Source organism: Pan paniscus, chromosome 1, assembly GCF_029289425.2.
Source record: "Pan paniscus chromosome 1, NHGRI_mPanPan1-v2.0_pri, whole genome shotgun sequence".
Classification (NCBI taxonomy): Eukaryota; Metazoa; Chordata; class Mammalia; order Primates; family Hominidae; genus Pan; species Pan paniscus.
In genome coordinates this window covers 119,256,565-119,275,044 of record NC_073249.2, presented here as the reverse complement: position 1 = coordinate 119,275,044, position 18,480 = coordinate 119,256,565, and the positions used below count along the sequence as shown (strand labels likewise).

Below are 18,480 nucleotides of genomic sequence, written 5' to 3'. Positions count from 1 at the left end.
TTCCTGAACCGTCACTATGTGGTCAAAGGCATGGGATATAATTGATGAAACCATCCAAACTCTGTAATTAAGAAAGAGGAAAGTGTGGTTTCTCAAAGGAGATCCAAGGCCACAGAAGGAAAGAGAAACGATGGCTGTGCAAAATAAAATAAAATAGTGCTATACAACATTAGAAAGAATGAATTTTATTTCTTATCTCACCCTTTTAATATCATTAGTTCTCTTGCACTTAATTCAAAATTCGACACCTATGTTTACCAATGAATCCCACAACCATTAAAAATAATAATAGTGATAATAACATTAACAATAAGAGTACTTACCTTGGACCTTGACACTCTGTTAAGCACTTGACATACACAATTTCATTTAATACTCACCTAAACTCAATACATGGATGAGGAAACTGAAGCTCAAAGAAGTCAAGTTACTTGCCCAAGACTGTATACTAATAGGGAGCTTAACTGGAATCCAAACCAAGATCTAACTCAGAAACCATGTATTGTTTTGTTTTTCAATTTTTTATTTACATAGGTTCTGTGGGAACAGGTGGTATTTGGTTACATGAGTAAGTTATTTAGTGGTGATCTGAGATTTTGGTGCACCCATCACCCGAGCAGTATACACTGAACCCAATTTGTAGTCTTTTATCCCTCACCTCCTTTTCACACTTTCCCCTGAGTCCCAAGTCCACTGTATCATTCTTATGCATTTGCATCCTCATAGCTTAGCTCCCACATATGAGTGAGAACACACAATGTTTGATTTTCCCTTCTTGAGTTACTTCACTTAGAATAATAGTCTCCAGTTCCATCCAGGTTGCTGCAAATGCCATTAATTCATTCCTTTGTATGGCTGAGTAGTATTCCATCATATATACAATTTCTTTATCCACATTGATTGACAGGCATTTGGGCTGATTCCACATTTTTGCAATTGTGAATTGTGCTGCTATAAACATGGGTGTGCAAGTATCTTTTTCGTATAATAACTTATTTTCCTCTGGGTAGATACCCAGTAGTGGGACTGCTGGATCAAATGTAGTTCTACATTTAGTTCTTTAAGGAATTTCCACACTGTTTTCTATAGTGGTTGTACTAGTTTACATTCCCACCAGCAGCGTAGAAGTGTTCCCTGATCACTGCATCCATGTCAACATTTATTATTTTTTGGTTTCTTAATTATGGCCATTCTTGCAGGAGTAAGGTGGTATTCCACTGTGGTTTTGATTTGCATTTCCCTGATCATTAGTGATATTGAACATTTTTTCATATGTTTGTTGGCCATTTGTATGTCTTCTTTTGAGAATTGTCTATTCATGTCTTTAGCCCACTTTTTGATGGGACTGTTTGTTTTATTTTTCTTGCTAATTTGAGTTCCTTGTAGATTCTTCATATTAGTCCTTTGTTTGGTGTATAGATTGTGAAGAATTTCTCCTACTCTGTGGGTTGTCTGTTTTCTCTGCTGACTGTTCATTTTGCTGTGAAGAAGCTCTTTAGTTTAATTCTTAACTAAAATACAACTCTTTCTCTCTCTCTCTCCCAATAATGTTCTTACCTGTATCCCTGACTCACCCCTAAGCTGATGCTCTGAATTCCTTTTGACGGTGCCTGTCCTGAACCTGAACATGATGAAACTATCCTATTGCAATTCAAATCAACTGGACCTACCACTGGCCAGGTATGGATACTCTTTAAGAAAACATATCACTTTACACTGTGTGTCATGGGAAGCAGGCCCTTCACACTCACCCAGAGGCAGGGTAAGGAGATGACTTTAGTCACTCATCTGGACAGTGGCAGCCTGACTTCTATTACGCTCTAGAAATTGTCTCATTAAAGAAAAAATTCCATGTGCTTCTGCACTGTCAATGTGCCAACAGACAGCTCAGTAGGAAACATTTCCAAAGAGTGAGTTAATCATAAACTGACGATTGAAACAGTTATGGAAAATTCTTTATATACAGTACGGAAACGAACAAAGTTACAGATACTGTCATGATGTCAAAAAATAATATAGTAATTTCTAATATTATGCCGGGGGAAACATTTTAATTACATTTCTTAAGCAAAGAAGTTAACTAACAAGATTTTACTTATTTTTATTATCAGAAAGCCAGAAAGAGATTCATCTTTTTTCAAAAGTAAGAAAGTAAATGGTTTTTCAAAACATAAACCCTCAACGTCCCCCATTCCCCCACTCTCCCCCCACCAGACCTCAGCAGTCTTAGAAAAGAAATCTCCCTCTTTCAGAAACTTTTTTCAGTATTTAACAACCCTGAAGAGTGAGAGTCATATCTAACCTGAAGGCCTCTGCTGACTCTTAAATGAGTTCAAGTTACTAAACTCACTCCTCTTTCCTGTGTGATTAAAAAAAAAAGTGTAGAAAGTGTTTCAAACTGTTCTAATTTTTGTTGATGTTGGTGGAGTTTGAAGTGAATTACTACTGAGGAAAGAGCTCAATTCTAAGAATAAAGGTAGCACTGAAAGGCAGAATTATCATAAGCCCTTCTAGAGAAGCCCAAATAGATGCTCTTCACCATCTCACAAAATACAAATTATCATTTGTGTTAACACTGTTTCCAGGATTTTCCAAAAGAAAACACATCCATATCAAGCCTAAGATTCAAAATAAATTTCCTAAACCCCAAACAGAGGGAGAGCTTGGACAAAGTTTAGTGAGCAGAAAACACCACAATGAGAAAAGGGGTAAGAGAGTGTAGCTAAGAATTGACTGCATGTGTACAGACAATCAGTGAATCACATGCCTATTTAGAGTAAACAACTTTAACCAACACTGGGCTGCAGACTCATGCAGTATCCTAAATCTTTCCTTTCTTTCTAAAGTATAAGTAGATGCCAAGTAACACATCACCTGTGTTTTTTAATTTTATAAATTCCTTTAATTTTCTTCTATAAGTTCATCCTTTTCCCTGACCATCCACAGAGCAGTGAGACCCAAAACACAGACAGTGGACAAGAAAAACAGACTGAGAAGCCAGAGGCCTGAGCTCCAGATCTTGTTCCTCTTCCCAAGCAAGGAGACCCTAGAATCACTATCCAAGCACCTCCCCATGTCTTAGCTTCCTCATCTGAAGAATGTCTTCACAAGAGTATTATGACAATCAAATGAAGTCAGTAATATTAAGCACTCTGAAAACTTCAAAGGCTATAAAAACACTAGGTGCTGCTATCACAATTAATACGTTCTTTGGCAAAAAGATGCCAAATACACATGAATTCCAGATTCACCAATGTAGGAAATGAGGCAGACAGGAGAGCACACATAGATATTATTCATTTTAAGTTAACAGAACATTTAATTAAATCCTACGGAATGGAGGAAAACAACCTATCCACATCCTGTTAAAATGTATATATTCACGACATCAGAAATTATTTTGTTTCTGAATTAACACTATTCACATTTTTTCAACTTAAAACTACAAGAATTATTTCAGTTCCATTACCCACAAGCTAGGACCTATAAATGGGAAAAATAATAGTATCCACATGTTGGGATTGATGTGCTGATTCCCTCAATGTATGCAAAGTACACGTTATGTGCTATGTGAATGTTTGCACTATGGTACAGTAGTGGAGAATCAGCTAGACCTGAGTTCAAACTGCTGCTTCAATCTCTAATAGATATGTGATTTGGGATGCAGATTTTCTCATCTGTACAATGAAGAGAAAAATGTAGTACCTAACCTCTTAACGTTGTCACAATTTTACAAATTATACATGAAGACTGAACAGACTGCATATTTTAAGTGTTCAATTACTGGTGGTATTGGCAGTTTTTACTTAGAGTATATAATGCTTAATACTATTAGCATTGGTAAATTATGAAGCGATATCACAAATTCTTTAACTTTCAGTGTTTTCTTTAGATCATACAGTTCTAAAGAGATAGCTACTCCAATCTTGGCAGTAGCAAAATGTAAGTGACTATAATGTAGGTTCAAGTTCTAAACCACAATCTCATGTTTAATTCTGTTTCAGATCTACCACTGCTAAAATATTTTAAGCAGTCAAAAATACATTTATCCTTGAGAAGCACACAGTTTACGCTTTCACATTCAATTTTTTGTAGTATCAACTCTCCTACAAAGCTTCCGTTGTCTAATCAATCTAGCAGGCAATCTCATTCCAGTAGAACAACACCATGCATTTTAAAGTATTTATATATTTTTCCAACATTTATCAACACCATTTCTTACAAATTTAAATGAAAAATAAATAGTTCCTTAATGAGCTTTAAAAAGTCAAGACTTTTCATTTTTCATTTCCCCAATTCATTTTCATTTTTCATTTCCCCAAAAGAGAGGGTGAAAATAAAGAAAAATCAAAGAAGATTTTTTTAAAGGTGCAGGAGGAATAGGCGGAAGGATAAAAGAAAAATAAAACCAGAAATATCTCTGGTGTTTTTCAGGGCCAACAGCTTAGAGAAGTGTCCACCTCACCTGTGATTCATGGTCACAGACAAATGCGCTCCCATTTCCTTACTAGGGGCTTGGCTTTCAGTTCGTTGTACAAATTATCATCTTTTATCCTCCATCACTTTTTGGACCTCAAGACAGTTAAATCACAGCTTTCCAGAGATTAAAGGAATCTTAGAAACCACCTTCTTATCCCCCCTTCTTTTGTACAGCTTTCCAAGCTGGCAGGCAGCCTGATGCCCGAGAAGGCTGGTGCCTTCTAGATCACAAAATGACCATGGGTTAAGACCGGAGAGAGAACCAGGGCCTTCCCCCCCCCAACAGGTAGAGTGGCTTCCCCATATGCGCTGTATTTCAGCATCAAATTTCCTATATTTCTGTCTCAAGTTTATGCTGTTTAGCAAAGAGCAATCCATTGGTTATTTTCTAATGAAAATATTATATCTCAGAGTTAATGTATACTCTCAAACAGCCTTTTGATAAGATACTAGCACCTGAATTACAAGAATAAGGACAAACTTCTCAATAGCATTAGTTTTTTCCTCCTTATTTGCTTATTTTCATAATGCAATTACATCAGCATAAGCTAAAGTCCTGTCACCTTAATTACCTGACTCTTTTATGGCTAGTTACTTGTGAGAGGTTTATGTCCACTCACTTCATAATAAATGACCATAATTTTTGAAATGATGATTTGTTTCACTTATTATACATGTGTTTAGTGTACATACGGATAATAACAGTAAATATTAAAACAATTTCCATGTGAAAAATGTCCTTGAAATCCAACAAATATCTGCTGAAATTCAAGCAACGGAAATTATTCAATAATCTTGAACACTTGTGATTCATGTCTTCTCTGAGTCACCTAACCAAGTATCAAAATAGAGAAAAGGACAACAGAACATTCTCAACTTCCAAAAATTAGCAGCTTTCAGATATAGAGAAGACTGGAGGAAAAGAATACTGGTCCTCAGGCCTGAGTGCCCAGTGATCAACCTAAAGGGCAGATAATAGTAACCCTATCCTCTGAGGTGACCAGCAGAAAAAAATTATCTCTGGAGAAAAGATTCCCTCCCTGTATACTATTTTAATTACAAAATAATTCTAATCTCATTTGGAAAGTTGATGCTAATTTTTTGGTGGTGGTGTTGTATGTGTGGGGTTTCTTTTTTGTTGTTGTTGTTTTTTGTTTTTTGGTTTTGCTAAGCCATCTACATGTGAAATTTAACTATATAATGCAGATACATAAACCACTTAAGTCACATGCCCTACTTCAAGATTTGAAACAATTTGCTTAAATGCTTTCCAGTTAAAAAGTAGTATTAAAAATGAAGTATAATTACCTTTCCAAAGTCACGAACATCAAACAGGTCAAATGCCTCGAAAAGTTCACTTTTCCTCATTCCAAACGTCTCACAACAGGCCGTGAGAAATGTCCTTATGTTCTTCAAACAGAGAAACTGAGGAATGGAAAAGAGCTGTTAGCATATAGTTAATTATTCTGAATGCTATCCATCCTCTGTAACACTCAAGACTGCTCTAAAAATGACAAGAAAGCATCAAGCAGCCTTTGAAGTTGCTTTTCAATTACTCATTCAGCAGTACTGACCGAGCCTGAAGTCTCTCTCAGGCACAGGTGATACAGCTGTGACCAAGGCAATTTCTACCGTCATGAAACTTACATTCTAATATGAAAAGACAGACAAAACAGACAAAGCAACAAATACAAATAAGCAAGTATTTTTACTTTCATATGGTGGTAAGTGCAATAGAGAAAAATAAAACCTGGAGGAGGGATCAGGAGAGTTGGTGGGGCTGGGTGGGGGAACTTAAACAGGATGGTTAGAGAAGGTCTCACAGAGAAGAGGATGGTGGAGCAGAGATCTGAGGTGCAAAAGGAGCAAGCCATGGAGAACCGTAGCACACAACAGCCCAGCCTAAAGAAGTGTCCCATACCAAGGCCCTGACATAGAGGCCTCTGAGCGTGTCTGAGAAAGGGGTCAGTGCAGCAAGGCAGAGTGAGTAATGGGGGCAAAAGGAGGAGAGATGGAAAGCTAGTGGGGTCAGATGATGAAGATCTTTATTGGACAGTTTTTACTCTGACTGATATGGGAGGTCATTGGAGGCCTTGGCCAAAAGGAGGACATAATCTGATGGTTTAAAAAGGTCTTTTTGGCCTGTTGTGCTGAATATAGAGTGAAAGGGGCCGGAGCTAGGGTGGAGGCAGGAAAACCAGACATAAGGCTCTTGCAATAACCCAGGTGAGAGACAACTGTGGGAAGACCAGAGTGTGGTCACTTTTTGACTGTGTTAAATCTGAGAGGCCTATTAGTCATCCAATAAGTGTGGAGTCCAGGGGATAGGTGTGTACTTCAGACAGAAATATGGGAGTCTTTAGTGTATAGAGGACTGTTAACCATGACACTGGCTGAAATGACTGTGGAAGAGAGCAAAGAAGAGGAGAGTACCTGAGCCAGGAAACTAAAGGATCAGGAAAAGAGGAGGAGCTCACAAAGAAGTCTTAGTAAGAGTGACCAGAGAGGAAGCAGGAAAACCAGGAGATAGGGTTTTCCTGAAGCCAAGTAAAGAATGTGTTTCTAGATGGCCAAATAGGATTTAGACCAACGGATTGGTCAACACTGCCCATGGATTCTGGCAGTGTGAAAGTCACAGGTACCTTGACAAAAGCAGGCTCTATAAGGAGGAGTGGGATGAAAGGCTTCTTGGAGTTGGTTTCAGAGACAAAGAGAGAAAAGGAAGTGAAGACAGAATATAGACTCCTGAGTTTTGCTGCAGAGGAGAACAGAGAAATGGTCAAGAGTTTTAAGAAACAGCAGAAGATATCGAGACATGTTTCTGTTTTGATGGGAATAACCTGATAGAGAGGGGAAAGCTGGTCACAAAGCAGAGAAGGACAGTTCCCCAAATGTAGTCCTGATTAGGTGAAGTGGGGAGAGATCAATAGTTTGAGTGCAGCAGCTGACCTTAGAGAAGAGCATGGTCAGCTCATTCACACCATAACAGGGAGATAGGAGGGAAGGCAGACGCTATTGACTACTTAAAAAAACAAAAGTTAAAATTTGCTTTCAGTGTCTAAAAGACTCAGATCCACCTAAGCAAAATACACACATACCCTAACTGCAGTGGCACAGATTTTTTTAAAAATATACATGTGAAAACTTTAAATAGATGCATTTTATCATATGTAAGTTTTACCAAAATAAAGTTTAAAAAAATGGAAAAAACCTACTAACCATCAAAAAGTGAGCAACGTATTAGCTAATTATTGTATCTTTGCTTTTTTAAAAGTGTTGCCAATGTCTTAATTCATTGTTTTGTTTATCTTGGTTTGTTTTTTTAATTTGCAGAAAGCATATCTTGTTTTACTTCATCTATTAATACATTTGAAACATTTGGATTATTCATAGGCTTAACTTAGACACACTTTACCCTTCACAGGAATCATTCTCAGAGGCTTAAATATTTCAGGAGGGATTAAAACCACAAGGGAAGCATCATAAACCCTTTGAAATATAAAGGCAGCAGGTAATCAGCACATGCAGTTACTGCTTTCACTTTAAAAAATTCATAAGAGACCTTTAAGACACAGAATCACTCTGCATGTAGCTCTTCCACATAGAATTGCTTATTTACAGATTAAAAGCCTTGCATTCTACCAAGACAGATAATACTTACTCTCTTGGGGATTATGCAACTGCTCTCTTGCAATATCGTTTACATAATTAAGTGCCTGACTCATAGCTCACCAAGGAACAAAGCATAATTGCACACACCACCCTCTGAAGATTTCCCACCAAACTCAAACTTTCCCCACCTGTAGGGAAAGCTGCAGAAGACTTCCATAAAGTGCTTTGATCACTAATTCAGAAAAGCAAGTATTATTACTAAAAGTTAAAACAATATGAAATATTGCATGCACAGAAGATTTAAAAAGAGGCCTTCCCCTTACTTCTGGAATTCATCTTAAACTTACTTGTCTCTTAACTAGTTCAGATCTACCAAATTCCACAAATATTTACTGAATTTGAAAGTCACTTATATACTCTCACTTTTCCAGGCAATCCTCAAATTTGGTCACCCCTTTATTTATGTATTTTTCAGTTTTTGAATTCCTACAACATTACACATACTGGAAATGTTAAAAATGAACAAGACAAAGCTCTTCCTCAAGCTTCTCTATTAAATTTATCAGGAGATTTTCCCACTGCTCCAAAATTTGACTAAATTAGTGCTGAGTCTGGTGCGAGCCTAGTGTTATTCACTAGGCTCACACTTCACTCAATGCTCACAAGTGTGTGGCTCTGTGCACATATAGGAACAGAGCTGAGGAATAGAGGAAGTGAGGCTGCCAGCCTGCCAGCAGTCCACTCCAGGACTTTTGCTTTGCTTTTACCAAACTGATTTTTTTTCCAGTTTATTTATTTTATTTTTTTGAATTTCAGAACAAAAGTTGAAAGAATACAATGAACATTCCATCTACATGCAACAATTGCAACATAGTGCCATATATGCTTTTGCATCTATACCCTTTATATATTTATAAATGTATTTTGTTCAGCTATTTGAAAATGAATTACAGATAACACTTGACTCCTAAATACTCTGACTCTACATGCAACTCCTAGGAATAAGGACATTTTTCCTACAGATCAACAATACCATTATATCTAAGAAAATTAACAATAATTTCATATTATCTAATATCCATTCCATATTCAAATTTCCTCAATTGCCCACTTTTAGTACTATTTTTTCCCCAGTCTAGGATCCAGTCATGTTTTACCCACTGCATTTGGCAGTTTTATCTTTTCAGTATCTTTTAATCTAAAAATCCTTTTGCCTTTATTCTTCTTTAATGACATTGACTTTTGAAGAGTCCAGGCTGGTTGTCTTACAAAATGTCCTAAATTCTGCATTTGTTTGGTTGTTTCTTCATGGTATCATTAAACCTATTATTCTTTCACTTGTATTTCCCGTGAACTGAAAGCTAAATCTAGATTCAAATTAAACAGTTCTGATAAAAGTACTTCATACTGTGAACTTCATATTTCATCACATCAGAAGACACAAAATGTTAGGGTGTCCCATCATTACTGAGGCTAAACTCAATCATTTAGTTAAGATGGTTACTGCCACATCTCTCTACTGTAAAGGTACATGTCCCCCCTTTATAGTAGTAAGTAACCCAGGGGTGAAGATGTGGTACCATATGGCTGTCCTATTTCCCAATAATTTTTCACAATGGGATTAGTATTCCTTGATCATCCTTGCTTCAATTATTCCATATGAGACTTTAAAATAGTGATCTTTCTAACTCTATCATTCTTTTCTTACTTACACGCTAGTATTCTTTTGTAAAAAAACAGAAAAAAAGCTTCCCCTGACCTCCCTTTTTTCTATTTTTGTAATAATCAATTGCCATCATTATTTTTTTAATGCTCATATTGTCCCACGTTTGGCCACTGGGAGTCCCTTCAAATTGGTTCATGTTTCCTTTCGACATAATTAATAATTACAATAATATTTGTTTCATTGCTTTCTTATATCAAGTTGTCCCAGGTCCATCTCACATTTTCACTGCTGTAGCTCTGGAATCAGCCATTTCTCCAAATAAGTCTTATTTTCATTTATACAATAAATAGTATTTGGAAACCACCATGCTGCTCCTAGAATACAAGAGCCAATTACATGAGAAGAACAAATACCTCCACCATTTGCTTAAGCAATCTATCACTTGCAACAGAATGGCTCATATACACAGGATTGGCCTAACTGGCCTCTAATGTTCCTCTCAGAAAATTCTATAATTTTCTTTGTGGAGTGCATAATAAGCCAACTCTTATCTCACTGTGTTCAGACAAAAAGAAAATTGAGATAACTGAAGAAAACTGATGAATGTATGATTTTATGGCTAGAGATGGGGTGTTTTGGCACAACATTACTTGAGTGTTTTTTTTCCCCAGTCTATTCATTCTTTGAGATTAGAAGTTATCTGCTAGACCTTTGAATCATCTGAAGCAGCTTCAAATATACTGCCTTCAGAGATAGTTTATGAGTCAGAAGGGCAAATCCAGCTCACTGTTTCATAACCATACCTATTTTTGACAAAAAAAAAAAAAATTGTACAACTTTGCTAAATCATCTAACTTATTTACATAAGTTAACTTAACAATTTGTTAGAATTTAGAATTTCAGGACTTAGAATTAAATAACTTTAAATTTCTTTAAATATTCAGTGTATCCATATAAGAGTTGCCAATTAAGGATACACAAAAGTTTAAATAGCCATGCATCCTCATTTAACAAATATTCATGAGGTGCCTCTGATGCACTAGGCATAATGAAACTCCATAAAACAAATCCCCAATTGGGTAGTGATTTATTAATATATTAAACAAATGTTAACTGAATAAAAATGCCAAGAGCTGGGTACAAGAAAAGCAAACATGACCCAGACTCTATACTCAAAGGCTTATTATAGTGAGACAGAACATACAGACAAGTGAGTCCACGGTTGCACAATAGTTTGGCAAGTGCAATGAAGAATACATTCAGATGCTCCTTGAGAGCCCTAGGGTATCACGGACAGCTTTCTGGAATAACTGATACATGAGGTAAGAAAGGATGAGTGGGAGTCACCTACATAAAGAGAAGGAGTGGTTGGTGTTTAGAAGGCAGAAAGGCAATTTCCAGACTTGCAGTGAGAGGATGCTCCGGGCAAATGGCAAAGAATGTGCATGAAAGCATGGACCACTTGGGGCAGTGGAAGCGGTTGAGATGGACACTTCTCTGGACAAGAGCACTGACAGAAGGAACAGAAGAGGAGAGCTGGGATGTCCATGGCATGCCAAAGAGATCTTGGCTTTGTCCTAGAAGTGATGAGGTTAAAAGCTCTTAATTAGAAAACTGGAGGCCAGGCGCGGTGGCTCAAGTCTGTAATCCCAACACTTCAGGAGACCGAGGTGGGCAGATCACCTGAGGTCAGGAGCTCGAGACCAGCCTGGCCAACACGGCAAAACCTCATCTCTGCTAAAAATACAAAGATTAGCTGGGTGTGGTGGCACACACCTATGGTCCCAGTTACTGGGGAGGCTGAGGCATGATAATCCCTTGAACCTGGGAAATGGAGGTTGCAGTGAGCTGAGATCACCCCACTGTACTCCAGCCTGGGCAACAAAGTGAGATTCTGTCTCCAAAAAAAAAAAAAAGAAAAAAAAGCACCAAAGGAAAGCGGAATACTCAGCTTTGCATTTATGATTATTGGTGTTGTAGTGATGTTTCGGTGCTTGCTATGTGTCAAGCTCTATGCTAAATGTTTATGCCATTCAATCCTCACAACAATCCAATCAGAAAAGTTTTAATTTTTTTTTAATACATACTGAGGCTTAGAGATTTACCAACATTTACATAACTGCTTTTGCCAAAGCAATGGAGTCAGGATTCAAATCCAGACATTCTGGCTACAGGGCCCATATCCTTAACTACTATGTTATACTAACTCCATTTTTGCAGCGTATAGAATTAAATGTTTTTCTTCTTACTAGAGAGATGATGTGGCATAGGAAGACAAGACAAGGACAACCAGGACATTATCATATAATTTAACAAGAAATAATGGGATTTAGACTAGGATAGTAGAAGGAGAGATGGGAAGAACTCCAGGAGATTACATGGAAAAGAAATATTTGGTAATTGATTGACTGTGTGTAGGGAAGCAGTGGGAGAGAAAAGAGAAGACCTCAGAATTATAACCGTACCTCTCTCTGCCTTGGGCACTGGAAGGATAGCAGGGCATTCACTGAAAATGGTAACTTAGCAAATTGGGGGACATAGTATGTGAAAAGGAGGCCAGGGAGTCAGTTAATTCTTGTCTTCACATATAAAAACTCCCAGTAATTAGATGCTGCCTAGCCTCTCTCTCAGGTATATCCAGTGAAAAGTGATGTATTCTAACAACAAAGCCATGTGTCTTCAACAACCATGCTTAGCCTCTCTCCCTCTTCAGAAGGGCATGAATAGCTCGCTTATTTCAAGGTGAGGAAGGAAAATGGTAGAAAAGCACTCAATATCAATGCACATAACTTCCGAAGAAGAAAGTTTAACACCATCAAGGTCTAAAACATCCTAAAATTATATATCACGCCAAAGCTCTCTGGATTAGAAAATGTTTCATAACCAGGTAGCTACCACAACAGACAAGGCATGAGTGGCTTTTCAAGGTGCAGCCTCCTGTTACCACTTTAATGTTAGCAATATTGACGCTTAAAAAAAGAAACATTTGAAGGTCAAACTCCTAAAGTTCACTACAAAACTCTGAATCGCTCCTTTTCCTCTACCCCTTGAAAGTGTATGGTTTCCTTTTTCTCTATGTGTAAAAGCCATCTTGACTTTTCTCAAAGATATGAATGCAAACAGGATGGCTTCCCTTTTTATTTGAAAAAATAAACACCGACTTCTCCAAAATTGCTAGGAATAATGGACTAGTGGTGTTAACTGAGGCCATGGAAGAGGAAAAACCTCTACAGCTTATTGTGAGATGAGTTATTTCAATCCTAAATGAGAAATGACATTTCATGAGAAGGTCAGTGAGTCCTAATAGACCTTCACACAATGTAGATTTTCTAACTTATATTTGATGAGGCAAGGACCACCCAGAGCCAACCTGTGTGTTGAAGAAAGAAGTTCTCAGCATCTCAGAATAAAGAAGTTCTCAGTAGGGCACTTGCTATTGAAAGATCGGCCCTGAATTTGAGGGTCTGGCATAATTCAAATTATGAGTGGCCATTATAATAAGATGATTGGCAGTTTCGAAAGGCACAGAAGAGACGACCATGAAACCGATTTACAAACATTAAGGTACAAGAAGAATTCTCCTTCTTAGCTGAGTCTCAGCTTAGACTTTATCAAGCCTCTCCTTAGTCCTCTTCTCATCATAACTCCTCCTGTATACCTCTCCAAAGGTCTCAGATCATCCTTTTTTTTAACTGGTAAGGAGGAAGAGGTGTAAGGAATATAATAACATCAAGCTTCTCTCTTACTGGAGTTCCCTATTTCTGTCCCTTTCACCATATCTTCTCTATATCTCTCTTTTAAAATTAGGTGAGCTAAATCTTACATCTAGAAATTTAATAAAAGAATAATTTTTATTTGTATGAGGACCTTATTTGTCCTTTTCCCCCGTGAATCAGTGGGTCCCAACAGAAGGGGTATCATCATCCTCATTCTAAGAAATCATACCTTCAAATATCCCCTGAATTACAAAATAAGTATGCTACATGTGGTATCAGTTTAGGACTGCACAATATGAAGCTTCAAATTATTTTCATACTGATGCTAATATCACAGTAAATGACGACCCTAAAGGACATGCAGAGAGGACATAAATGGAGAAGGGTTGTTCCTTAGCTGTAATCTTGTGATCAGTTCACTAAACCAAAACCTCCCTATTCTCAGCAAATTAAAAGCCAATATTTCTGTTTTGATTATTGTCCAGGCCACAACTCATTTCTAATGGGTAATTTTTTAAGTCATTCGTTCAAAAATACAGTAATTTACCATTTACAGTTAACAGGTTTTTTTTCACAGTATTCAATGATAATGTACTTTCATGAGTTATATGTAATTATATTGAAATGGCTAAGCTCATAAATGCAGGGCTAAACTGTAAAAACACACGTACCCTCTTTGCTCTGCAGCACCTGGCTCACACCTGTTATGGTAATAACTGTGCTTGACTATAATATATCTGTCTGACTACCTAGTGCCCTAAGAAATAGTAAATATTTGAGAGTAAAGAATACATCTATATTGTCTTTGTATCCCAAAGCTTTTATAGCACATACATGTTTTCAAATAAATTGATGAATGAATCCTGATGCAGTTTATCTCTAGGAAAAATTAAATGTAACGATTCCTTAGTAGTCAGGGAACTCAGTAAAATTTTACATTAAATTGTCATCATATCTTCTTATTTCAATGTTAACGTAGCAATGTGTCTTTTTAAACTTACCTAAGAACATTTTTAGAAGTTATATTAATATTTATAAATAATATCAATAAAGATTTTAAATTATTAGGCAATTACATTCTTAAGCATGATCTTTAGTCTGTGTTTCCTGCCTCTGGTGTGTGTTCAATGGGAAGCTGCCAACTGATTTTCAGGGGCCCTTGGCCAGCAGTCACCATAACACACACACACAAGCCCTCTGCTGCTTTCAACAGCTCTTGTCCTTATAAGAGGAAGCACTGCACCCCTCTCCCTTGGCAGAAACTTAGACTTAGAAACTCAGTTTCAAAGGTTTTTCTGTCAACACCTGCATTAGTCCCTGGACACACAAAAGGAAAACAAGCAGCATCTTTACTCCTCCTTTTGTGTTTTTAGTCTTTGCACTAAAAAACTGAATACCTGGGAAGTGCAGAGGTCAAAATTAGCCTGGATCATCTATTTTCCTAAGTTAACCTGCTAATGAAAGTGGTGCATGTCACTGCCTTTAGTGAAAGAAAGTAGCACTCAACTATTTTGTTAGCCAGAAGACAACTAGCTCAAAGCAACCCAGAGATGGGGCCCAGTTTAAAACAAAAAAAAAAAAGTTAAAAAGAATAAGACCTAGTATTTGTACAACAGGGGAACTATAGTCAATAATAATTTAACCGTACATATTAAAATAACTAGAAGAGTACAATTGGGTTGTTTATATCACAAAGGATGTTTGAGGGGACAGATACCTAATTTTCCATAATGTGATTATTACACACTACATGCCTGTACCAAAATAGCTCATAAATATATACCCCATAATATATACCCCTACTATATACTATATATAGTATATAGTATATATACTATATATAGTATATATACTATATATAGTATATAGTATATATACTATATATAGTATATATACTATATATAGTATATATACTATATACTATATATAGTATATAGTATATATACTATATATAGTATATATACTATATACTATATACTATATATAGTATATAGTATATATACTATATATAGTATATATACTATATATAGTATATATACTATATACTATATATTACATGCCTGTACCAAAATACCCCATAAATATATACACCTACTATGTATCCCCAAAATTAAAAATAAATTATTTATTATTATTATTATTATTATTTTGAGACAGGGTCTTTCTTGCTCTGTCACCCAGACTGGAGTGCAGTGGTGCAATCTCAGTTCACTGCAGCCTCAATCTGATTTCATGTGCTCCAGTGATCCTCCCACCTCAGCCTCTAGACTAGCTGGGACTACAGGCAGGCACCACCATGCCTCACAAATTTATTTTTTATTTCTTTGTAGAGATGAGGTCTCACTATGTTTCCCAGTCTGGTCTTGAACTCCTAGGTTCAAATGATCCTCCCACCTTAACCTCCCAAAGTGCTGGGATTATAAGCATAAGCATCATGCCTGGCCCAAAAAAAAAATTAAACAATTTTTTAAAATATAAAAATTTTTAAAAATATGGCACAATCTACATTCCAAAGAAAGCTTGCAAGGTTCTCTACTTAGGGCATGGAAAATAAGCATTTCTTTCTGCACACATGATAAAGAAGTAGAAGAATACAGTAACTAAAGTCAGGATTTTGGTATCAATGGAAATAGTGGTGGTTTAGCAATAGTAATGTCAGCAGTAAAAATAACAGTGGAATAGAAGTAGTGGTAATAATTGGAATAGCAGTGGTGGTCGTAGCAGCTGCTAACACAAGCATGGAGGGTATCTAGGCTAGAAATGGACTGCCTGCCCTTCCAAGGCAGAGGAGCTTCAGAACGGCACACCAGCCAAGAAAACAGCTCCCTGTGAAGCAGGGAACAAGAATCGCCATGCTTGCCTTGCCCCAGAAGGAGGGGAGCTGGGGTTTTTCCTCATTAGAGTACAACATTCAAAATGAGGGAAAAGGTGACACATAAGTCTGTCGCTTTTATTTCTTTTATTTTTATTTTTTTGAGATGCCATATTTTTCCTTACCTGGATAATACTGCTATATGATATGCTAATGGCAGACTAATACTAATGCTACATCAATTCACTAAATGAATTCTGTTATGCTGTAATTTGAACTCTCCTCACCACAACTTATTTTAAAAGTACCAACAGTTAAAAAAAAAAAAGAAAAGAAAAATACAGTCAAAAAACATTATATTTTAATTCCCCAGGAGTAAATTGATAAGTAATTGGAAAATCATCACTGGGAGAACATGGAATAGTCAAGCATAACAAACCTACAGAAAGATAATTATCTACAAATGTAGGAGGTACATTTACCTGCCTACCCACCTCTTCAAGCCTAAGTCTCTTCCTCCTCATTTAACCTGCCCTTGACTTGTAACAGTACTTACCTGATACAGGTAAGTACTGTTACAATTCCCATTTACAGACAAAGCCACTGGGGCACAGACAGGTAAAACAACTGGCCCTACCTCACATAGCCAGTAAGTGATGGTGCAAGGTTCTAACCCACACTGTTGGCTCCCAAACCATGCCTTTAACAACCATAATATTCTGTCTCTTATATGGCAGACTGTCCCAAACTAGGGAGCTGGGAGCTACAGGTTCTTTCCTGAAGGGGATGATAATCTTGAGAAAGAGAGAAACACATGAACAGGACATGTCAATCCCACTAGGTTTAGTTCCAACGAAGGGAGATTCATATCTCCAAGGAAGTGGCTGAACTGAACATCCAAGGATGAACAAAAAGGTCATGAGAAACAGTATGGTGAGAAGCAAGGGGACTAGCATATGCAAAGGCCTGGCCAAAATTTTGGAGGAAATGCAGGAATTCAACTGGAAGTCAGAATTAATTTCTCCATAAGGACAAGGTAATGCCTCACGGCCATGACTCTGCCTCCTACAAACAACTTACAGTATTGACATATGTCCCAGGTATGACACTAAGAACTTGCCATGGAGTATCTCAGTTAATACACATAACCCGATGAAGAAGATGCCATTATTCCATTCTATCCATAATGAAACTGAGATGCCACAAATAACCAAAGCTATGGTAGCTAACAAGTGTAGAGTCAAATCTGAAGCCCCTGCCAGCACCCTTCCCCTCCATGCTACGCAGCCTCTCGGGGAGGGGTTCTACAGCAGCCTTAGGACTGGACTGCAGGCACCTGCCACTTATCTAGACTTGTGTTCCATTCTAAGGAATGCCTGGCAGGATGCCATTCCTCAAGAAAACATACTACAACCAACTTACATTGTTGGAACAAAGAAAGTTGAGGACTTCCTTCATTTGGTTTTACCCCCAAAGCTTCAAGAAATCTAAGTGGATAGGTTTTGTATAGTGGGTAGTTTCCAAAATAGCTTTCCTCTTCTTATGAATCTTATTCATCTAGGTTTGTACAAACTTGTACTTTCTTCAATTCCACCCATGCTGGAAACTTCCATCAAACCGCTCCATTCCTCACCCTTTGCTGTCCCAAGCAGCACACCCCCACCCAGGAGATCATGCTTTTATATCTGCTGCTGCTCTGCAGTGGTTAGTATAAACTCAAATTTACAAAATAAAAATGAAACAAAAACCTGCATTTGCCATGGGAAAGAAAAACTATTAGAAAAATTAAGTTTAAAAAAAAAACAACAAAAACACATCCAAAAGCATTACATTAACAAATGTTCTACCAATTGTATTTCTATTCAAAAGCAAGGAAACAAAGAAAGTCTGTAAAGTAAAACAAGAAAGTAAACATAAGTTATTAAGTTAAACTAGAAATAGATGAAACACTTGTTAGTATGTTTTTACTAGTCAAAGAGAACTTCTCCATGGTTTGCTTCAACCCTAAGGCTCTGGGCCAACCCAAGCCCCAGGCCGCACCCTTTACCCACCGATGCTCCGTCCAACCTGGCAGCGAGCAGTAGCCATGAGGACTGCGCTCTTACCCGCATGGCAGACACACTTCAGTCAAACTCCAGGAAGTCAGTTTTGATCTTAATGGCTTCAAACATGGACTGAATTTAGTATTTTCCTTT

The 18,480-nt window shown here is 37.2% G+C and overlaps 1 protein-coding gene across 3 annotated transcripts in view; it reads right to left on the bottom strand.

Moving 5' to 3' along the window:
• VAV3 (vav guanine nucleotide exchange factor 3) overlaps window positions 1-18,480 on the bottom strand; it is a 400,971-nt gene that overhangs the window by 304,522 nt on the left and 77,969 nt on the right. For all 3 annotated transcript variants that reach the window (XM_034932393.3, XM_003822235.6, XM_055115325.2), the window contains exon 2: window positions 5,788-5,904. In XM_034932393.3, coding sequence (XP_034788284.1) covers window positions 5,788-5,904 — 117 coding nt within the window. The remainder of the gene's footprint in view (window positions 1-5,787; window positions 5,905-18,480) is intronic.